This window comes from Euwallacea similis, chromosome 8 (assembly GCF_039881205.1).
Source record: "Euwallacea similis isolate ESF13 chromosome 8, ESF131.1, whole genome shotgun sequence".
Lineage (NCBI taxonomy): Eukaryota > Metazoa > Arthropoda > Insecta > Coleoptera > Curculionidae > Euwallacea > Euwallacea similis.
Genome location: NC_089616.1, coordinates 1,493,094 through 1,514,364, shown reverse-complemented (window position 1 = coordinate 1,514,364; position 21,271 = coordinate 1,493,094). Strand labels below are relative to the sequence as shown.

Sequence of the window (21,271 nt, the reverse complement as noted above, 5' to 3'; positions counted from 1 at the left end):
GAATCTAAAGATCTAAAGTGCAAAACGCATGCGTGTTCTAGACAATTTTTAAGCGGCTTGGAACGTCACCAAAGTTAACATGGTTCTGGTCAATGACCCAAGTCAATCCTTAACCCGTTCCTAGTCCAGAAAAAAAAGGAAATACTAATACCACAATAATTTTTAATAAAATTTTAAAAACTGATTGCCTATTCCAGGCGGTTCCAATACGTATTTCATTTTAACACAGCATCGTCAACAGTACCTTATCGTTTACTTTATTTTCTCCTTTTATCTGGCATGGAATTTTTTTAAAGAAATTTAGGAGAGTTTAAACTCCAAAGGTTAGAAAATTCGCAAATCCCATACTTACTGGACCTAAAAGTGATACGATTTCACCTGCTAATTTAGGTCTCCTGACATGGCAACCAAACTATTTAAATCCCTAATTCTGGGTGCCCCTGCATCAGGGAAAGGTACAATATCTGCGCGAATAGTCAATACCTTTAATTTAGAACATGTTTCCAGTGGCGATCATTTAAGGAAAAATATTCAGTTGAAAACACGTAAGTACTCATATTTGTATAATATAAACTTGCATTGTCCTTATCAAGGCATTAGGTATATGCTGTCAAAGGCTCTGGTATAAAGCATTGTAGTTGGTACATTTATATAATGAGTGTAAGTAGTCCATAAGCAAGTTACACAGCACTTAGCTTCTTACAGTAACTTCACGTAACTCAACGTTTATTGTTAGTAACCTTAACTTACTCAACTCCACACATCTTATATTTGCAGTAAACAAACATACTCAAGTTAAGTTGTGATTGAGTTAATCTGAACAACTTTCTAAAAAAGCCTATAATGTTACTAATTACTCTTTACATTTACCCAACCAAAAGGTTAATTTATTTCAGCTATTGGCCTAGAAGCTCAGAAGTACATAAAAGAGGGAAAGTTTGTCCCTGATGAGGTGATGATTAAGTTTATTTCTAAGGAGTTAAATAAAGTTCCTCCATGTTGGCTCCTTGATGGTAAGTAGTAGTCAGTCATGATAACTGACCTGAAAAAATGCTCAAAGCAGCTATAATTATCACTAGTTAAAGTAATATTTTGCAAATTTTCTTTGTAGGCTTTCCTAGAACATTGGCCCAGGCTAAAGCCCTATGGGAGTTACACAATTTAGATGTAGCATTAAATTTGAATGTACCATTTTCTGTTATTATTGATAGAGTCAAAGGAAGGTGGGTGCATTTGCCCAGTGGTAGAGTTTACAATGAAGGGTTTAATTCTCCAAAAGTAGCTGTAAGTGGTATTATAATAATACCAAAAATGCAAATACCAACATTCTTATTTAAGGGAAAAGATGATGTCACTGGTGAACCTTTAATACAGAGGGAAGATGACAAGCCAGAAGTTGTGAAAAGGCGACTTGATGAGTACGAGAAACTAACACGCCCAGTCATTGAGTTTTACAGGGAAAAAAAGATTTTACACGAATTTTCAGGAAATACCTCCGACGAAATTTGGCCTAAAGTTCTGGATTGTCTAGCTACATATATACCATTGCAAATTACTAAGAAACGATCCTAAGTTCTTTGAAACAAAACCAGTAAAACCTTGATTAACCAAATCAGCATTATCTGAGCTCTGGACGATTCATTTAGCATTCGTTTCTATGGCTTTTTCGCCATAATAAAACAGCAGTGGTGATAATCCTGACATAATGGAGGATTAACTCTTTATGTAAATAAATGTGAATATGTAAAAATGAAATCGTGTTTCCCTACATCGCCCTGGATAATCGAGGTTCTACTGTTATGTTTATGTTAATTTGCGTTTATTAGCTGGCCATTTTTACCAATTGTTTTTGCATCAGTTTTACACTGACCTTTATTATAAGAAATATTTTTCATATACCTAATAACAGTAATTAATGACCAATTTTAGCATCAATTGCAATGATATTTTGTACTCGCAATAATTTGAAACTTTCACACTCTGTATTTCGATAAGGAATCACGTTTGGAATATAGTTTATACAGAAAATTAACATTAACATAATGTAGAATCTGTGTATAAAGTAAGTGTAAAAACTGTAATGTGCCTCATCAATAAAATAAATAAATATATTTCCATCGTTTCGTTTTTCGTCGTTTTCACAAATGAAAAACCATATCAACAACCTTCCTCATTATTCAAATCTAAAATTTCAAATGCGAAAATTGAATGAAATGACTTGCATCTATTCACATTGCTGTCGAAATGGTAATCTGTTTGTGTGTAGATAACGTACAAGTTTATTTTATTTATTTAGGCATTAAAATTTCAAGCAGTAGCTGAAGAACATGTCTCATGTTTCTTCTTTTGCAAGTAAAGTTCTAAATGCTCCATACAAGGCATTATTCGTAAGTATACTATTCTTAACTAATTTTTTTTTTAATAATTTCGAAAACTATTTTAGCAAAAACGAAAAGTTAAGCAAATTGCTATTAGGAACATTTTTGCATCATGCATTTTGAACAAGAACATATCGTTCCTTTTGTCAGATATAGGAGAAGGCATAAGGGAGGTGGTCGTTAAAGAGTGGTTTGTCAGCGTAGGGGATAAGGTATCACAGTTCGACAACATTTGTGAGGTACAGAGCGATAAAGCGTCAGTAACAATAACAAGTCGATATGATGGAGTTATTACAAAACTTCATTATCAAATAGATGACACAGCCTTGGTTGGTCAACCTTTAATAGATGTGGAAACTGATGAAATTGATGGCGGTAAGTTTGATCTGGTTTATATCCAATTTTTCAATCAATTGTTAAGGGGCGGACAAGTTACTGATAATTATATTTTAATGGTAGATTTGAATGTAAGATTAAAAAATCAATTTTCTCAAGATTATTTTCTGTTAGTTTGAATATGGTACAGTCAACAAACTCTTATACGTACCTAAAAATATTTCGATTATACACCAGCCCACCTTTTGTACTTACAAATTCGGTTGTGAAATCTTTGGAATTCAATGCTTGTGCCGCTCCATTGCCATGGAAACGTTTGTGGTTAAGCTTTCTGTTAGCACTGTAGTATTCCCTTAAACGTGCTCTTAATATATTTTCTTTCACAGAGGTCACATCCATACGAGAGGAAACTGCTGTACGGGAACCTACAACAGTTACAAAAAAGCAGTCGATTAGTACACCCGAAATCCCAGAAACATCATCTACAGTAGAGACAGGTGACTCGTCAGGTAAGCACCATCATGTACAGAGTAATAACCAATTTTCGGAAAATGTGACCTAAGCGTGAATATTTGGTAAAAATCGTATTAGTCGTTACTTTAACTTATTTCAGGTTCAGAGCAGACAGTACTCTGTATACCGTCTGTCCGTCGCATAGCTAAAGAGTTTAAAATCGATCTAACAAAAGTGAAAGGTACAGGAAAACAGGGACGTATATTAAAAGAGGATATTATGAAGTACGTGGACGCGCGTCCACTAGATTGTCCTGAACCGCTTACACCTCCGGTATTTTTTTCGGATAATGAAAATTACAGCACCGAGCCCATTAAAGGATTTACCAAAGCAATGTTCACTACCATGAGCGAAGCTTTAGTAAGAGTTCAAGCTATAAAAGCCCCTCCGAGAGCGAGATATTTAAAAAAAAATTTCTCTTTTAGAAAATTCCACACTTCGTCTACAGTGACGAGATTAAAGTCACCAAACTGGCGACCCTTAGACGCGAATTAGCAAACGTGCCGGAATTGGATATAAAAATAACCTTTTTACCGTTCTTCATAAAGGCCATCTCAAATGCTTTGCAGCGCTATCCAATAATTAATTCTTCATTAGATCAAGCTAATAATAATATTATTTACTGGAAACAGCACAATATAGGTGTTGCCATGGCCACAAGTAAAGGTCTTGCGGTACCAGTGGTCAAAAACGTGGAAAAATTGACCGTATTGGAAATAACCGCTGATTTGCAGAGGTTGATGAAAAATGGAAAGAATGGCACTTTTGCGCCCGACGATTTAGCTAGAGCCACATTTTCCATTTCGAATATTGGAGTTGTAAGCTAATAACTATCATATTTTTTACAAATTCGATGAAAATCAAAGCACCAAATCCTTTAAGCGCATTTATTAAAAAACGGTCAACTTCCGATCTTGTAACGTTTTAGGTGGGAGGAACTTATACTAAACCAGTCATTCTACCGCCACAAGTTGCGATTGTAGCCATTGGAAGAACACAAGTACGAAATGCTTCGATACTAAAGCCCTCACAGTAATTAATTTTTTGACAAATTCTAGGTATTACCCAGATATGACGATGGCGGTGATATAATCAAAGAACAAGTCATTAACATCAGTGCATCAGCAGACCACAGAATTATAGACGGTGTCACCATGGCGAGTTTTATTAATGTTCTCAAGAAACAAATAGAAAATCCTTACTTATTGTTTCTGAATTTATGAACATGATTTAAAGAAATATACAGGGTGTCCCTGAAATGATTGTAGAACTCTTGACTAAAAATTCCTGAACCAAAAATAAGGCGTTCTAGACAAACTTATTTAGTATGTATATCCAGTGTTGCTTGGTTTTGCTGCTACAGGGGACCAAAGTTCTCAAACTAATATATTTTTTTGAAATAATTGCTAAACGCCTTTATACAATTTCACTACTTTGGGAACCAAGAGTTCCTATATAAATTGGCGTGTTTTGACATGGACAGGATCTTTTTCTAATGCGTGAAAATATTGAAAATGGTACGTGGTTCGTAAATTAAAGTTAGTATTTTTGTTTCCCCCTATATGAATGACTTAAATTTTTTCTCTGCCACAAGCTGACTTTATTTTGAAACTTTTTTGTCTCTTGTAAAGTTTTCGCCAGGCATACCTCCCAGGCCTGGTAATGTCTCTACAAAAAAATTGTTTACGATATTTTGCAATTCATCATTGTGATATACCGATTGTGTTTACTATGGCTTTTGTTGATTAGAATTGAGTTTTTAAATGAAACATTATTCTATTAAGAAGATGGTTGACATGCTGTATATGGATTCTGTGAGGGAAATGGACATACATATGAGTTCTAGAATCTATTGTAATAAATATCCACAGAATTCCGAACCATCAAACATTCACGAGTGTTGAAAGGCAATTTAGAGCAACGGATAGTTTTAATCCAAATAATGTTAATCATAGACACCACCACTAAAAACGCCAAAAATTGAAAAGAAAAAAATATGGTGCCATCCCTTTTACTTACCTCCCAGTTACTTATGGAAGTAGAAGGTACCAAAGAAACCCATACTTAATCAAGTTCCTAATAATTCCCGATATAAAAAAAAATGGTGAGAAAGAATTCAGGAAGTCCATCGAGAAGTAAAATTATGTTTATATATTTATTACAAATATTGAAATGTATAAGTCAGAAAGATGCTATTAATAAAATTACAAATTCTGGACAACTTGGAGAAGGAAAGATTTCCCTGTAGAATCGCCACATGATGCTTATGTATATTACTAATTTCATCACAATTATTATACAACTCTAGAGAACCTATAAGTGTATATAAGTGATAAACAAAATATGTTAGAAAAAGAAGGTGTGTTATGAAAATAAAAAAGCTATAAAAAATGGTCTTATTTATTCTGTTTGCGAACAATCCTATTAAACAATAAACAGAAAAATATTATAGTCATATGTATTAACAATATGATTTATTTTTAATTTACAAGTGAAGAGGTATCATTTTTTGCCACATTTCAAACTTAGAACGCCGATATCTCGGGAACGTCTAGGGTAATTTCCTCAAAAAAATTCTCAAATCTATCCTCTCGATGCACTCTATGACTCTGCAAACCGCTTTACAAAATGTCTTTTGGTTATATAATTTAATGACTTTCCTAGAAAGAACACATACTAACAAAAATTACGAATTCTGGACAATTTGATGAAGGAGCCATGCCACTGCAGGATCGTGACACGATGCTTATGACTATTGTTCATAAAAAATCAAATTTGTAAATTCACATATATTATTAAGTTTTTAACAGACCGAGACAAAATGTTAAGATTGATGGTGGCTTTATCTTTATTATATACATACGTATTAACTATGAACATGACGTATTTAATACCGTACGAAATTCTAAATTAGTATTATTCTTGAAAAATCTTAAACTTCTTTTTTGGTCATGTTCTCTTTATAATAGGAAATGTGTTTTTTTATTCCGTTCAAGTATGTTTGCATAACGAAACTACTGCCTTAAATTCGCAACTTTTTCCCCATTTTACTAAATCTGAAAACCTCGCATGTTACTTCCTATCGCGTATTGCTTCAAGACCGATCAGTTATACCTTCACAAAAGGCAAGTTGTAAATTTTTTGCACGTTTTCGTACCGGTATCGCTTCGTAGATGATTTACTCGAATGTTAGCGCGGCGATGATCAAGAGGTTCGTAACGCGCGCTGCGTTAATAATTGGGTTTTCTTTTGTTCTACAGACTCGTGAAGTACATCGTTAGTATATCCATGACTTAGTGAGTGAAAGTGGGCGGCGTTTAACTGTCATTTTATTAGTGAAAGCGGATGTTGCTAATGTAATTCTGACTCACGCTCTTGGTGCTCGGAGGTGAGCCCTAATTGTTGTTTCTTGTAGTTCACAGTTAAGTTTTGTCAGGTAAATGAGAACGATATAATTACAACTTTAGTTGAAAGCCGAAATTATTTGCAATTTTGGCTCTTTTGAAAGGTACTTAAGAACATTTTTCGACGTGGCCGAAAAACGACTTCGCAACTTCAATTGCTTCGAAATTGTTTAAAACTTTTCAGGAAGTAATATTGATGTTTTATCCGAAATTAATATTATATTTTTTCAAAAATTAACATTAAATTTTTTTTCAGGAAGTAAAATTGAATTTTTGCAGGAACTAGTAGTTTTTTCTTTTTTAACTAAAAAAATAAAATTGAAAATTAAAACTTTTTTTTGTTTTCGTTCCGACTTCAAACAACAATGATGAATTGCAAGATATCGTAAATATTTTTTTTAGAAAAACTGCATGCCCGGCGAAAATTTTACGAGAGGCAAAAAAGTTCAAGATAAAGCCAGCTGAAGCAGCAAAGAAAAAATTTGAGTCATTCATATAGGGGGTAACAAAAATACGAAATTTTATTTAAGAATTAGGCGCCATTTTTAATATTTCCATGCATTAAAAAGACCCCGCTCACGTCAAAATACGCCAATTTATATAGTAAGTCTTAGTTCTAAAATTAGTGAAAAATCAATAAAAGCGTTTCATAATTATTTCGAAAAAAACTGAAATATAGCTATGTATGTAGGCAAGTTTGCCTATAACGATTATTTTTGGTTCATGAATTTTTGATCAAGCGTTGTACAGTCATTTCAGGGACACCCTGTATATCATTTTATATAAACAGTTTATTTTTCTAAAACCCATATAAATAGTTCTTAAACCTGAACCTATGGTTATGGACGTTACTATTTAGAGAAAAAGTCTACAACTATTGGTTAGTAACTGGTCAATTAGGGATTAAGTATGTACTTATGAGGTAATTATTATCTATAATTTTTCGTCTTCGTAAACTCACTTAGCAAGTACCAACACTAAATCATAACACTAATAACAACCAAAAAGACAACAATAAAACAAAAATATAATAAAACTATACATGTAATAATAAAACCACAGGTGATGATGGGTTATTGCGTGCTGCGTTGAGATGTGATGTCCCCATGAAACCGATCGCCAGGGGTAAATAACGACCAGCATTTTTCTCATGCGCTTTGCATTTAAGAAAGATAAGTTACATAATAAGTATAGTAAAGTTAGTCTTTATAGGTGTCGCTTAAACAATGTGAAGTTTACACAATCACAATACAATACAATAGTTTAGCAAATGTCTAAAGCTAACAATCGTTATAAAATATAGGCACAGATTTGATTGAAATATTAATGTTTCCTCTACCATACATTTATGATATAGTAATCGGCACTTAGTAGCTGTTGCAAAAGGTCCTTTTTAGTCTAAAAATTCTAGGGCTAAATAAAACATAACTTACCGACATGGAGTTAAAAAAGATCATTTTTAACATATTTTTAACAGTGTCATAATTCAAGTATCAATTGTTCAAGACATTTTTCTATGTAATTTTAAATGAGTAATAAAATAAACTAATGAAATTATTTTGGTGTTTTACCTCTGTCCTAACTCATAGATTCAAATTTGTGGCACACAGAGTACATAGATAAACACCAAAAAAGGTAAAAATAAGTTAAATATTATTCTCTAGAAAAATCCCTGGGAGATGTTGATGTTAAACGCCTAATGCGTGATGTCTTAGATAAGTAATATAACGTTAATTATTAAAATGAGATGGGCATTCTGAGAGGAAAAATCTTTCATTTTGCGATGAATTTAAAAATATAGCAATTCTTAATTATTTGTTCGTTATTTTGACGACTTTTTAGATCAGCCACGAAGAACTAAAATTAATGTGGCTGTAGTATTACGATTGGTTTGTTGCACAAAACGCGAGAAAAATAACCCTGAACAACTCTCCAAATTATTCGGATACCCCTTATGAGACTTTTCTTTTTGATTAGCATTGACTGTTCGATATTTCAGTGCCTCAAGCAAAACTTCACAGGCCTGATACCGCTTTCAAGGCCTCAAATATAAATGCTCAATAAATTCAAACACAGATGATTTGATATTATGTTTTTCTCGCGTTTTGCATTTATTATGTAATATTGTACTGAACTTCATTAAGGCGCCTACTAAAAGTAGATAAATTTATAAGGCACGCTGCACATCTGTATCGTCATTATTAAAATACAAAAAACTTTAACAAATTCCTACAATTTGAGAATTAAAAAAATATATAATTTGTTTCATTTTATCACTTTTATTTCCTAATAATAATTACCGCGTATTTACGAATATTGTTTGTGAGACAGGTTGTATGTGACGTAAGGGTTCTGCAAAATCCTGGGAGTTGTCTCCATCACTCTAAGCAACAAATCGTCTAAATAATCCTCCAAATCTTTAAGTTTCTTCTTCTGTTTTTCTAAGTCAGTTTGGCTTTCCACTAAAGCCAAAATCAAATCCTAAAAAAATTAACTTGTTTGCATTCAACTTAAACATGGCAGACCCAAAAGCACCTCCCGAGTTTTCCCTTCAAATTTCTGTAGCAGCTCATTGGATATATGATTGGTCACTTTTTCTGGAATTATCTCTCTCTCGCCTCCTATAATTACACGCTCATGTGAAGTACTCCTGATTTTTTCACGTCTCTCCACTAAATCAATTTTATCTTTATCTAAAAAGAATACAAAAGTACATAATAGCAACTAAACACAAAGTGTACAGAAATTAAAATGACATACTTCAATCACATATTTAAAATCGTAAAATAATATGTGTTAAAAACACACAACTCTTTTCTTCCCTAATTCCTTAGTACTGGAAACTTACACGAAAAAGACATGAACTTGACATATCAACAGAAAAACTTTAGGCATTCGAATAAAAACGGCAAATTTTCTTAGCGTGTACTTCTTTCACTACTAACTACTAATGAGATATCAAGCACAAACCTTTTCTGAAATTGTTCTTCAGCTTTGAAAACATTCCATCTTTCTCTTCCCTTTTAATTTCGGGCGTAGACTTAACACTAATATTATCTTCATTTTTGGATGGATTTTCAGTTACTTCCGTTTCCTCTAAAATTTGTGATGCTAACTTGGAAGAATCCCATGACCTTCGATTAAGAGATTCGCTAGAACCGGGTCTTAAATTACCTAAAATGAAATGGCAAATTAATGAGATGAAATTAATCCAATTTAATAATGAGCAAATTACTCTTTTTGGAATTTCCAAATAATTTAGTTTCCCATTCATCTTGCTGAACTTTAGGTTCAGATCTAGGTGGCTTCGCCGGCGGAGTTACTGTCTTTGTAGCTGTCCGTACTGGAGTTGTCGGGGATGAAGGTAGAGAATTATCTATAACCGGCGTCTTGTTTACAGTTGGGAATGTGGCTGGAGTGTTTGCAGAAACATTTAAAGAACTTGCAGAACTTTTATGTGATAAATCATCAAACTAAAATAAGACAATGCAATCACATCTGCCACTAGTTATGTAAAACACAAATTATCTTACAGTAAATTCATCTTCATCACTAACAACGCCGGGATCTGCATCGTCCAACGTCTGTCTAGATTTAAAATGTCTATTCAATGTCTGGCTACGCATATTTAAACTTCCCACGCTTCCAATGGATGAAGCGCCATCGTCGAAATCTCCCTTTTTCTTTCCCTTCAGATGCATCTTTGACCCTATGGATTTAGCAAGCTTCTTAATTCCTTTCCTCTTTTCAGCACTACCGAGGCTCAGTAAACTGCCACCAACAGATTGAGCCACATGGGAAAGTGATGATCTGTGCTTTTCTTTCTTGCTAAGATTAGTGAGGCTACCTGATTTTACATTAAAGGCAATTTTAACTTCTAACTGCCCTCGATCTTTCTGTTTGCCACCTAAAGAAAGAACCAGTAAATATGGGAATGTTCAACCAAAAATAAAGCATTTACCGGGCTTTGCTTGTAAAGGAAAGAATTTATTTTTTGGTCTGTCATAAATGTCTAACTGGTTTAGAGGTATAGTGACTCTGCCTAAAAATTCGTCAATGCCCAATATGTTGTGATGCAACACAGTTAAAACTATTTCGGCAGTATTGCCTTGTTCAGGAATAGAGCTGAAAAAAGAGAAAATTATATATAACTTATTATCATGCACGCAGTACTAGAATTGTAGATTATCAACCAGATATAATGGTTAGCCATGAAATGAATAAATCTGCTCTGAAAATATTATATCGGTCAATTGAGCTGCCACATTTTATGCATATTTTATCCTCATCTTATACAACTTTATTAAGCATCAAGGCATAACATGTACAGTATCTGACAAGTCAGAAAATGACCTGATTAGATGTTACTAGCATACTTTCACTATGACCTATGATGTTGATCTAGAAAGGGACTCCTAATTAATAAAATTAAGGACTATTAAGAGAGGTTATTTGCTATACATGTTATATTTCATTTGTTATGAAGGCTACCAAGAGGCAACAAAATTAAATTAACCCAGTTTCGACTCACAGTTCACATTCTTCATGCCACTCCACATTGGCCCCTGCTTTTTCTTTAACAGAGGTTTGGTATTTGATTTTGCCTAACCCAATAGTCACGAAGCAGTCATTAGTATTGTTTTTTCCTTTTGTTAATAATCCCACAGCTTTCTGGACTACAGAAAGAAAAAGGTGTTTTACTGGGCACTGTACAATTATAAAATCATTATTGCAAACTTACTTGTAACTTGTACATGAGTTGGAACCCACATCTTTGCGTAGGGTACCACCAGCTATGACTAATTACTAGGAGGAACCTTAAAGATAATAAAATATAATAACAATGGAATTTCTAAAATTTCAAATGGACGGATACGTCGATACGTGGTTTCATTGAACGTCAGAGTATGTCAATGAACGGGATTTAATAAACATTCTGTGTTAAGTCGAGATAGGGAAGAAATGCCCGACAGACTCTCACTCGCACTGACCAAAACTAACTTACAAATTTACCATTAAAAAGTGCGTGGGTTTTATTTCATTAGAGAACTTTAAGAGGTCAAAATGAAAACATCAAACTGGCAACTTCGGATGATTCTTTTCAGCTTCGATATTCCAAACAAAAACAAGCTGACGTCTCTTCTTCTTCTTCTTCTTTTACTACTACAACTGCGGTGGCCACTCATGGAGATGAGGTAGTAGGAGCAAATCGGGTAATTCGCGGGCAAACGTTGTGGAGCGGGTAAAACCGTCGAAACCACACACAGCGAAATATAAAACAGTTAAAGATACAATTTTTTTCTGCAGAATCTTTTTTTTATGTAGAAGTATTCAGAGTATTATAATTCGTAAATACATTAAAATAATCGGCATTTGAAAAAAATGTGGGTTGATCTTTTGCATCTCCGTAACGCGCCAGGGGCGTCACCTAGCGCTTACAATGATTAGCTTCAAACAGATATAAATGACATATATACAAACGACTGATTTAGTTCGCTTTGACCCAACTCAGCTGGTAGCTGCTGTAGCTACCTTATAGTAATAGTGTTCCAATTTATTTTTAGAATGATAGAACACTGGTGATGTTCACATTACATGGAAATAAGTGTAGATTTTTATAAAATGCCTTATAATCAAATTGACATAGAACGTAGACAGGGTCAGCCTAGTCAGCCACAGTTCTGAGTAGGTGTAACTTGCAGTGATAAAGTGCCAGTGCAGCTTCTTCAGAAATCCTTTAAGTCCTTGAGAATGTAAATATCAATCAATCCATTTTTAAGCTATGGATACCCAAGTGGCTTCCTCAAGGGAAAGCAGATCATTTTTCCTTCCAAAACTATCCTCTCCTTCCTCCAACTCCTCGAGTTTACTTCAAGAAAATTCTGGCGATGTAGAAGGAAAAGTTAAAACCAGGTTCTTATCCATGTGGAATAACGTGAAGTATGGTAAGTTTTGCCTTTAAAAGAGCAGCTTTCTTATAGTCTTCTCAAAGAACTTAACTCTGTAGGAATGAAGCTGAAACCGAACTTCTCTAAAGAATCTCCAGTATGGTTGTTAGGAATGTGCTACAGAAAGCTAGAAACACCCACTGAATTAACTGAGCTAGGGATGGATGTTGCTGCATTTCAAAGTCAAAATGATGTAGGTTAAGAATTTTACTTTCATTATCCTGCTTTTGACTTGTTTTAAACCTACTAACTACCAGAGGATTAACTGAAAACACAGCTGTAATATGTAGATACAAGCACTAATTAAGAAACTATTTAAGATTGCTGGAAGTGATGAAGAAGGCTTGGAAGGGTTCAAGAAAGATTTCCTCAGTAAACTTTGGTTAACTTATCGCAGAGAATTTCCTATATTAAGTGGTTCAACTTATAGTAGTGATTGTGGCTGGGGCTGCATGATTAGAAGTGGACAAATGCTAATTGCCCAAGCTTTAGTGCTTCATTTTTTAGGCAGAGGTAAGTTTGCCATTTCATTAATCTCATTGAAGGTGGAATTTTTTTTACCTTTTGCTTCAAAGCTTTGATAGTGTGCTCATGCTATCCTACAGTTTTTTCCCTTTTTCTAGAGTGGCGATATAATCCAGAACAAAAAGAAACTACTGTGTATCATCGTAAAATTATCAAGTGGTTTGGTGATAAACCATCTCGAAATAGCCCACTTTCACTACATAGCTTAGTAAATATAGGTAAAAGTCTTGGTAAAAAACCTGGTGATTGGTACGGGCCCGGACTGGTAGCCCATTTATTCCGTCAAGCTATTAGAGATGCTTCAACAGATAATTTCGAATTTGATTCTCTCAACGTGTGTGTCGCCCAAAACTGCACAGGTTAGTACTGTACACTGTTTAGACTAGATGAGGTACTAGGTATTTATCTTTCAGTATATATAAGGGATGTATTTGCTGAGTGCATAGATCAATCCACAAATAAATGGAAATCCCTAATATTATTGGTACCTGTGAGATTAGGAACTGAAAAATTCAATTCAATCTATGGCCCATGTTTAACAACGCTGTTAAGCATAAAAGAATGCATAGGAGTTATTGGCGGAAGACCCAAACATTCCCTCTATTTTATTGGATATCAAGGTAAGTTGGAGTTTTGCTTCACTTAACGGTGATGCAAATTATTAATTTTATGAGGCAAGTAACGAATGCCGTGACAAATTAAATTTTTACGAATTCGAGCTATTACAGGAAGTAATTAAGGTGGATAAAGGTTTTTTTAGTTTATTGTTTTTCTCAATTAAACGTAATAAAAGATAACTGTCAGCGTTTAATTGTAAATAACAATGATTCATTACTGTTGGTCTTCATAGCTCGTTTTCTTATCAGACAGATTTATGGCAAAATGAACTTTGTTTAATTTCAGCTGCATCAATCAAAACGCTGTAGCTTTTCATACACAGCGCTCAAACATTTTCTTCATCAAAAATCTTAAGCATTTAACCGTTCCTTTAATTTATACAAAGTCATTAATTAATTAATCTTCATTAACGTATGAGGAAGATTGGTCACAAAGGTTAAGTTGCGACCATTTATGAAAGCTCCGTTTTACGTATTTTCTTATCAAGAAATTACAAGGTGTTTTAATTTTTTAGACGATAAATTGATTCATCTAGATCCCCACTATTGTCAAGAGGTGGTGGACGTCTGGGCCCCAGACTTCTCACTAACAACTTTTCACTGTAGGTCGCCAAGAAAATTGTCTATTACCAAAATTGACCCATCCTGTTGTATTGGCTTTTACTGTCGAACTAAAGAGGATTTCCTAACCCTTATTGAGACGGTTCAACCGGTAAGTGGAATACGGGGAATATTTCGCATTCCTCTAGAACGTGTTGCAATTGTTGCTATTTCATGGTTTGTTACTTTCTAGATCATTGTTCCACCAAACGGGGCGGGCGATTACCCAATGTTTATGTTCTGTGATGGTTTTAGTTGTGATGCTGAATATTTGGGAACGGATTTTTCATCTTCAGAATTTGAATGCAATAACTACAATAGCGATATAGATGACATGGAGTCAGAGACTTTCGAAGTTATTTAGGGATTTAGTAGGACACTGGGAACTCAATTGTCAGAAGTACTTCACTCTAAAAATTAGTTATTTCGATTGTCAGGCCCAAAATGATTTAGAAAACGCGAAGAGAGTACTTTTTTATACTGTGGCAATTTGAATAATGGCCCAAGAAGTTAACAAACTCGGTTCTAAGCCAATCATTTTGCTTGCAAAGTCATCGTTGAGCATTTGTGATGCATTTGGACAAATAAGGTTGGAAACCTTCAAATAGATAACAGTTACGATATAACGCGTGGCAAATTGAGCTAAGACTGAAATACGATGCAGCAGAAAATTCATAGATTGTGCCTTGGAAATGACATATTCCCAAATTCCATGGCGTAGCCGTGTCTGAAATATGGATTGTATGTTCATTTGTACAATCCGAATTGTACAAATAGCCATATTGTCAATTGTATCATTCATAATGTATTTTTCTTGTGACCTTTTCCTGTAGCTATTTCCAAATATTGCAATATTTAGTTCCTTATTCATGTCGCATTATTAAAGACTGTGGAAACGTATTTTTTTAAATAATTCCAGTGCTCCATTGTTACTGTCAGTATACATTTTTCATTTTCGCCATCTGAAAGCATTCACCCTTTTCACATGATGGTATCATCTCATCGTCGTTTCTTATTTTCCGTAATTAGCTAAACATCCGTACAGGGATTTGTTAATCATGTGTTTCGATAAACTCCTATTTAATGAATAACATTATTGTTTATGTAGTAGCGAGCTTGATAACCGTTCATCGTTTATGTACCTTCTATAATTGCCTTGCCAATTTGGCTCAAGTATCAGTACTTAAATTATTACGCATTGTGATGTCTGTTGCACCAAATGAATACCACTTGGTCATTCCTGCATTATAATTTATTTCCTAAGGTTAGGACTAGAAATGCATTTAGCTTGAAATAGTAAAAATATGAACTAGATCCGGAGCCAGCAAAGCTCAAAACTAGAAACTAGTCTGGGATATAGCCACACGGTGTATACTAAAATGTTTCCGAAATTGTATTTATTAAAAAATATATTGAATGTTATGTTATGCCATTGATCTAATTGTGCATTGCAGTAGTTAATAAATCCTGTGGATTTCTTCACCGAAAGTATGTTTATTAATTTTGAACTATGTGTTGATAAACCGCATTATGACTTATACGAGTACTATCACGCGATACGTAAATTATCGTTAATCCTTTAATTCATATAGTAAATAAAGGCACAGTATAATTAAATTATCAAAATAATCATATGTATAAATAATAATCACATGATGATGGGACGAAAATTCATGTAGGTAGGTAATTATTGAGAATGGGCCGCATAGAAAGGTAAATATAAATCTATATGGAAAAAACGTTAAAACCGCCAAGAAAGTGTTAATTTCCTTTAAAATGATGTATCGTGATTCTTTACCTGAACCGCCATATTACACTAATAAATACTGTTTTGTTTATCACCTCGCCACATAGGATTATTTTGGCATTTTTACCGAAGGTGGCCGTGGACCGCTATGACGTATGTAAAGAAACAATTGTAAATCATTTGTGCGTCGTGTCGAAGATCCTTGGGCTACGCTAAAAACGATGCTCGAGCTGCAGTTCCTGAATTGAACGAGAAGAGTGCAGTGATTCGAATTCAGGGCAGTGGCATAGGTAATAAATTAGTTTTTATGAGGACATTGTAAAACAATCCAATATTGCTATGCAATAATCTGCTTTTTTTGTTTATTCTATTTACACATAGCCTCATACGCAAGTAGGTGTAGAATTGCACCCTATTATCAGTTACTATACATATTAGCAAATGTCTTGAAAGTCAATTAAACTTCCATTAAAACAATGCGTCATGGTCTCAGTCCTAAATCGTCATATTTCAATAATAAATGTTGTGTGAATGATCTCGACGCATGAGATTACTTTGGCATTTTTGCCGGAGGTGATTGTGGACCGACATGATGGCAAAAGCCTATTCAATTGCTTAAACAATTGAAAGTCGTTGGCGCGTCATGTCGAAAATCTCAGGGCCGTGCTAAAAATGGTAGTTCAAATTCAATATCCGAATTCAGTTTGAAAAAGTACATTGGCTTACCGGGTCAGTGGCGTAGTTAACAAGTTAAGTTATATGACTATATTGTAGTACAAACGTTATGCATCATTCTGCTTTTTTCCTCTTTGGGAAAAGTGCCTCACACACAGATAGGGGAGTAAAATTGCACAGTATTTTCATTTAACTAACTGAAAACAACATTTATGTTTAACCAAGGGCTCAGACAACCTTTGAATAACAAAAATAATAATAATATAATTGCAGAGATAGTTTTTTTAGTGCCTAAAGGTGGACTTTGCAATGTAACTAAAAAAGGGAAAATTAGTAAAACACCAAAGTCTTCAAAAACTTATTTTTTTAATCTATTACTTAAATTATAGTACAGCAGGTAAATGAGCAATCTCAGATTTTAATTCTTCAAATGGCTCTGCATAGTCCTCCTTGGGCCGAATTAAAACAGTAAGACATCCACGTTTCACGCCCAATGCCGCTCCCAAATCCTTTCGGCTTGGAATATAAACATAAGGGATGTCTTTTTCTTCACATACCCCAGGTAGATGACACATGATATTTACTGGACTCACATCTCCGGCAAATATAACTATACCCTTTTCACCCTTCCTTATCCTCGTTTGAACATCCTTGAGACCACAACGTACAAACGTCTTGTGTTGAACAGCTGGAAATAGAAATAGTGACGTGAATAATAGCCCTCACAGAAAGCTTGCTTCAATATATATAACTATTGAGTGTCTTTAGCTCTTACCTTTCTTAATTAATTTGTAACATTTCTTAGCCTGCTTCTTTGAGGCCATGGGTTTGGCGATTACATTGCAAAATGAAACTTTCTTTTCATATGTTAATTCTTCTGGTTGAACTACAGATTCATTGACTGTTGAATTTTCATTATTCATTTTGACTGATAGCACTAAATTTTTAATAATATATGCACGTGCTTAGGGGAAAAATTTCAAATGAAACACAACATAAAACATAACCAAACTTAAACACGAAGTAGCAACAACAAACGTTGGGCTAGAAAGCAAAGTAGGCGTGGTGAATTTCTGGTTGTTTTTCCTATCCCTGCCTTAAGAAGATTTTCTACAGACTATTTCTTTTGGTTGCTACAAAACACGGATTAGCCAAAAAGTCTCATTCTCACTTTTAATTAGATTGTGACGTTACTGACACTTAATTGGCATTTTCACCGAAAGGAATACTATACATTTTTGACGTATAATACACAATTTTACACATGTTCCTACAGAATGGAGGACCAAGAGCCGGAGTCACTTGCAAAACGAAAACACCCATAAGAAAATAGAAGATTATTTGTTTTTGTGATTATACATTTTACACTATTTGTTACATGTTATGATATTCATTTGTAAATAAAGAGACTTCAAGAATATGTTTAGTTGTATTTATTCAGTTTTCAAGTATGTTGAAAGTGTAATCAATGTCCAATTTATTTAATAAATATATTGCATTCTATATTTTGTAGCAGTCCTTGAAACTATGGTTGTTGTACAAATGCAGAAGGGTTTGATTGATAGTAAAAGTACTTTGAATAGAATGGTCAATACCTTGGTGCCAGACGAGTTTAGTGAAAGCGAAGAAAAGGAGCCCTTTGACTACCAATTGCCCCAAGTTAGAGCTTCCTTCACATTGAAAGTATCTGCCCCAGAACCTCAAACTTTAAATTTACTTGAATCTAATAAACCTCCTATTGAAGTCAGCAAAGAGTTAAGCTCTTCAGTGATTAGATGTGGCTCAAATGTGTTAGAATCTCAACCCAACTCAGATGCGGAACTTGTTGAGAATTCTCCACAGAAGTGTAAGCCATGTGTAACAGTGCAACCGTCGGTTATTGACCACCAACATGTGAAACCAGTTAGAGCTAACAGATCTAGTCAAATCCCAGATGATGATAAAGACTTTGAAATTCCACTTGAGGAATCTTTAAAAGCTGTAGAAGAATTTATTAGAAGAGAAAAAGAGTTGTCCAAGTGGCAAGTTGGTGAGGATGTTTTAGCTAAATGGAAGGGCAATGGGCTTTATTATAAAGCAAAAATAATGGAAATATTTCCTTCCGGAGTCGTATGTATTAAATATTTTTTTTTAGACAGTGGTATTTTATAAGATTCCCTTGGCACGAATTTCCTTATATGTATATATAACCTGTTTTATCTATCTCTATTAATAAAAAAAATTATCTAAATAAGGAGAGAGATAATCCCTTCCCTTGTACTATTTATTATTGACTTAATTCATTCATATGTATTAAAGAATGTTACCCTCTTCCATAGCTAGTTGGCCATGGTGTGGGTCTCTTCTACAATAATTTTTATTATTCACTTATTTTTATTTCAGGTAAATATAGTTTTTGAGACATATGATGTAAAGGAAGAAATAGATTACAAAGATTTATGTAAATTTTTCAAAAAAACAAACAACTATAAGAAAAAAGGCAGGTTCCAAGGAAATTTAATAGAGGATGTTAAAATCAAAGACAGGATTTTGCCCACACATTGTCCAAAGGAAAATAAGTTGAGTACATATTCATACAAGAAGAGATCATACTTCATTTCACATTTTAAAAGAACAAGTAAGATGTCAAAGAGAAAAAAAATTTCTGCAATTCACAAGGTGTTACAGAGGAAAGCAGTTGTAAGACAAAAGAAAGTAAGATTGATATGTCAACATACAGTTAAAAAAGTGGCATTTAAGAAGAAAAAGTAATTTGGTTTTTTGGTGTCATATTATGTGTCTTACATATTATCATGTATATATCATTTCTCCACAATCACCTACAAAACCATCCATAACATATGGGGACTGAATGAACATTAAAACATTGCCAATATCCTTCATTTGTGAAGTAAAGAATGGCAAATTTAATAATATGCCACCTCTAAAAGTAAATATGAATTTGCAGTCTTCAGTATACCTAAGTTATCTAAATCTTTGTTAATTGATGTAAGACGGTCTTAAGGCCATTTGCTGTGAAGTTGTACACCTATATGGTATCAGATATGAAGAAACTCACTTTAATTACGAAACGTTTTTATTTCGTGAATAGGTTTTATTTGAATTTCTGATTGTAGTTAGACAGAAGACTGGAATTAATAATAATTATGTAGAGGGGGTTTTTAAAGTGAGACGAAAATTTTATGCTCATTCACAGGAAGCGTACATTATAACTATCACAGATTACCAACTGCCAAAATATATTTTCAAACTCATCGTTTAGTTCTTACATCGTTATTTTCATCATAGCTTTTAGATTGTTTCATTTATTACATTTATTTGTGCATTAAAGTACAGAACAAAATTTTGTATCAAAAATTATGGTGTGAAACTGGAGCATTTTGTTGAATAAAAGATTTATTTTGTGCAAGGAGTAGTTTAAGCTTGGAGATTTTAGCGTATACGCAGAAATAGGACCAACGAATATGAAGTTAGTAATAAAAGTACAAAATGGAAATTCGCAATCAAATCTGTTTTGTGATAACTCCTTTAATTGCAATGGATTATCACAGGTAGACTCACAAATGAGTAAAAAATAATATCCATTTTTGAGCAAAGTGATTGTAAAATCACTTTCTGCAGGTTTGTAGCGTACCTGCAAGATTTTATATATCCAACCGGTGGAACGACCGCAAAACGGATTTGCTTGCAAATTTCTATTATGTAATTGTATTATTTACTTCACATTCATTGCACCTATTTCTACGTAAACGATTAGAATTTCAAATTTTTACGACATTTAATGTTGTAAAAGCAAAGTTTTTATGTTAAAAGCCAAAAGTAGCTTTAGTTTAGGTATTGGAATTAAAGAATTTTTTCATCAACACACTCACTAAATCTTTAAATTCAAATCTTAGGTTTTAGAATAAGACATCGATTTATTGGTTCGTTTTTCTTTGTTACATTTATGTATATACTAATAGTTTCTGTTATGTGGGACTGAAAAGCTTAGTAAATATATGTATAATATAAAGATGATATCATTTTACTAGGCGGAGATGCAGGGGAATAGGGATCACTGGGGTCACAGTGAAGCAGCAATAAAAGACTCCAGGTGGTTAAATACCCTTTTACTATCTTTAATCCTTTTGTACTACGCGATTGAAGAAGCACCCTAGAGTTTTTCTCACCTTTTTCAAGTAAAAAAGTAAGGGTAATATAATTTCTATATATGCATTTTTTTACAAAGATTTATGCCCATCTTATGAAACTTAAGTATGTATTTCCTTAACGAAGCAACTAAATCAATTTGGTACATATAGGTAGAATAAATGATTAAAGTTTATGTATTAAAACCTGAAACACTCTTTATGCTTATTTATTTCTTAGTTAGAATGAAGATTTGTAAGATTTACTTTATACGTTGCGATTTTCTTTACATCTTCAGCTCGACATTTTCTCTACCTCCCTGCACCAAATGTATATGTACCACAGAAAAGTTACTTGGGTACCTGTTGAGAACAGTAAAGGTAGTGACTTTATTTACTTT

The 21,271-nt window shown here is 33.7% G+C and overlaps 6 protein-coding genes across 8 annotated transcripts; 4 read left to right on the top strand and 2 right to left on the bottom strand.

Annotated features, from left to right (window-relative positions):
- Positions 1 to 177: 177 nt before the first annotated feature.
- Ak3 (Adenylate kinase 3) lies at positions 178 to 2,016 on the top strand. Its single transcript, XM_066392822.1, has 4 exons — positions 178 to 545; positions 897 to 1,013; positions 1,112 to 1,284; positions 1,339 to 2,016. The coding sequence occupies exons 1-4, from the start codon at positions 401 to 403 to the stop codon at positions 1,570 to 1,572; spliced, it is 669 nt and encodes a 222-aa protein (XP_066248919.1). The 5' UTR covers positions 178 to 400; the 3' UTR covers positions 1,573 to 2,016.
- Positions 2,017 to 2,231: 215 nt separating this feature from the next.
- Positions 2,232 to 4,538, top strand: Dbct (Dihydrolipoamide branched chain transacylase E2). Of its 2 annotated transcripts, none has more exons than XM_066392821.1 (7): positions 2,232 to 2,387; positions 2,444 to 2,753; positions 3,101 to 3,223; positions 3,334 to 3,587; positions 3,653 to 4,045; positions 4,156 to 4,227; positions 4,286 to 4,538. In XM_066392821.1, exons 1-7 carry the CDS (start codon positions 2,328 to 2,330, stop codon positions 4,448 to 4,450), a joined length of 1,377 nt encoding a protein of 458 aa, XP_066248918.1. In that variant the 5' UTR covers positions 2,232 to 2,327; the 3' UTR covers positions 4,451 to 4,538. The 2 variants fall into 2 exon arrangements, with proteins under 2 accessions (XP_066248918.1, XP_066248917.1); XM_066392820.1 differs by having other exon boundaries at positions 3,328 to 3,587; positions 4,286 to 4,535.
- Positions 4,539 to 7,408: 2,870 nt separating this feature from the next.
- On the bottom strand, positions 7,409 to 11,851 carry Rip11 (Rab11 interacting protein). The gene is made up of 8 exons (XM_066392819.1): positions 11,373 to 11,851; positions 11,163 to 11,307; positions 10,593 to 10,756; positions 10,165 to 10,538; positions 9,867 to 10,104; positions 9,602 to 9,805; positions 9,167 to 9,324; positions 7,409 to 9,112 (listed from the first exon to the last, which is right to left on the bottom strand). Exons 1-8 carry the CDS (start codon positions 11,401 to 11,403, stop codon positions 8,939 to 8,941), a joined length of 1,488 nt encoding a protein of 495 aa, XP_066248916.1. The 5' UTR covers positions 11,404 to 11,851; the 3' UTR covers positions 7,409 to 8,938.
- Positions 11,852 to 12,105: 254 nt separating this feature from the next.
- Positions 12,106 to 15,781, top strand: Atg4b (Autophagy-related 4b). 2 transcript variants are annotated; one of them, XM_066392517.1, is made up of 7 exons: positions 12,106 to 12,576; positions 12,639 to 12,772; positions 12,900 to 13,092; positions 13,203 to 13,463; positions 13,518 to 13,724; positions 14,237 to 14,433; positions 14,515 to 15,781. In XM_066392517.1, exons 1-7 carry the CDS (start codon positions 12,414 to 12,416, stop codon positions 14,683 to 14,685), a joined length of 1,326 nt encoding a protein of 441 aa, XP_066248614.1. In that variant the 5' UTR covers positions 12,106 to 12,413; the 3' UTR covers positions 14,686 to 15,781. The 2 variants fall into 2 exon arrangements, with proteins under 2 accessions (XP_066248614.1, XP_066248613.1); XM_066392516.1 differs by having other exon boundaries at positions 12,107 to 12,576; positions 12,624 to 12,772.
- A 1,309-nt stretch (positions 15,782 to 17,090) lies between these two features.
- NHP2 (NHP2 ribonucleoprotein) lies at positions 17,091 to 17,818 on the bottom strand. Its single transcript, XM_066392520.1, has 2 exons — positions 17,519 to 17,818; positions 17,091 to 17,431 (listed from the first exon to the last, which is right to left on the bottom strand). Exons 1-2 carry the CDS (start codon positions 17,664 to 17,666, stop codon positions 17,127 to 17,129), a joined length of 453 nt encoding a protein of 150 aa, XP_066248617.1. The 5' UTR covers positions 17,667 to 17,818; the 3' UTR covers positions 17,091 to 17,126.
- A 63-nt stretch (positions 17,819 to 17,881) lies between these two features.
- Positions 17,882 to 20,755, top strand: LOC136410384 (uncharacterized). The gene is made up of 3 exons (XM_066392519.1): positions 17,882 to 18,191; positions 18,257 to 18,852; positions 19,126 to 20,755. The coding sequence occupies exons 2-3, from the start codon at positions 18,271 to 18,273 to the stop codon at positions 19,492 to 19,494; spliced, it is 951 nt and encodes a 316-aa protein (XP_066248616.1). The 5' UTR covers positions 17,882 to 18,191; positions 18,257 to 18,270; the 3' UTR covers positions 19,495 to 20,755.
- The last annotated feature ends 516 nt before the right edge of the window (positions 20,756 to 21,271 follow it).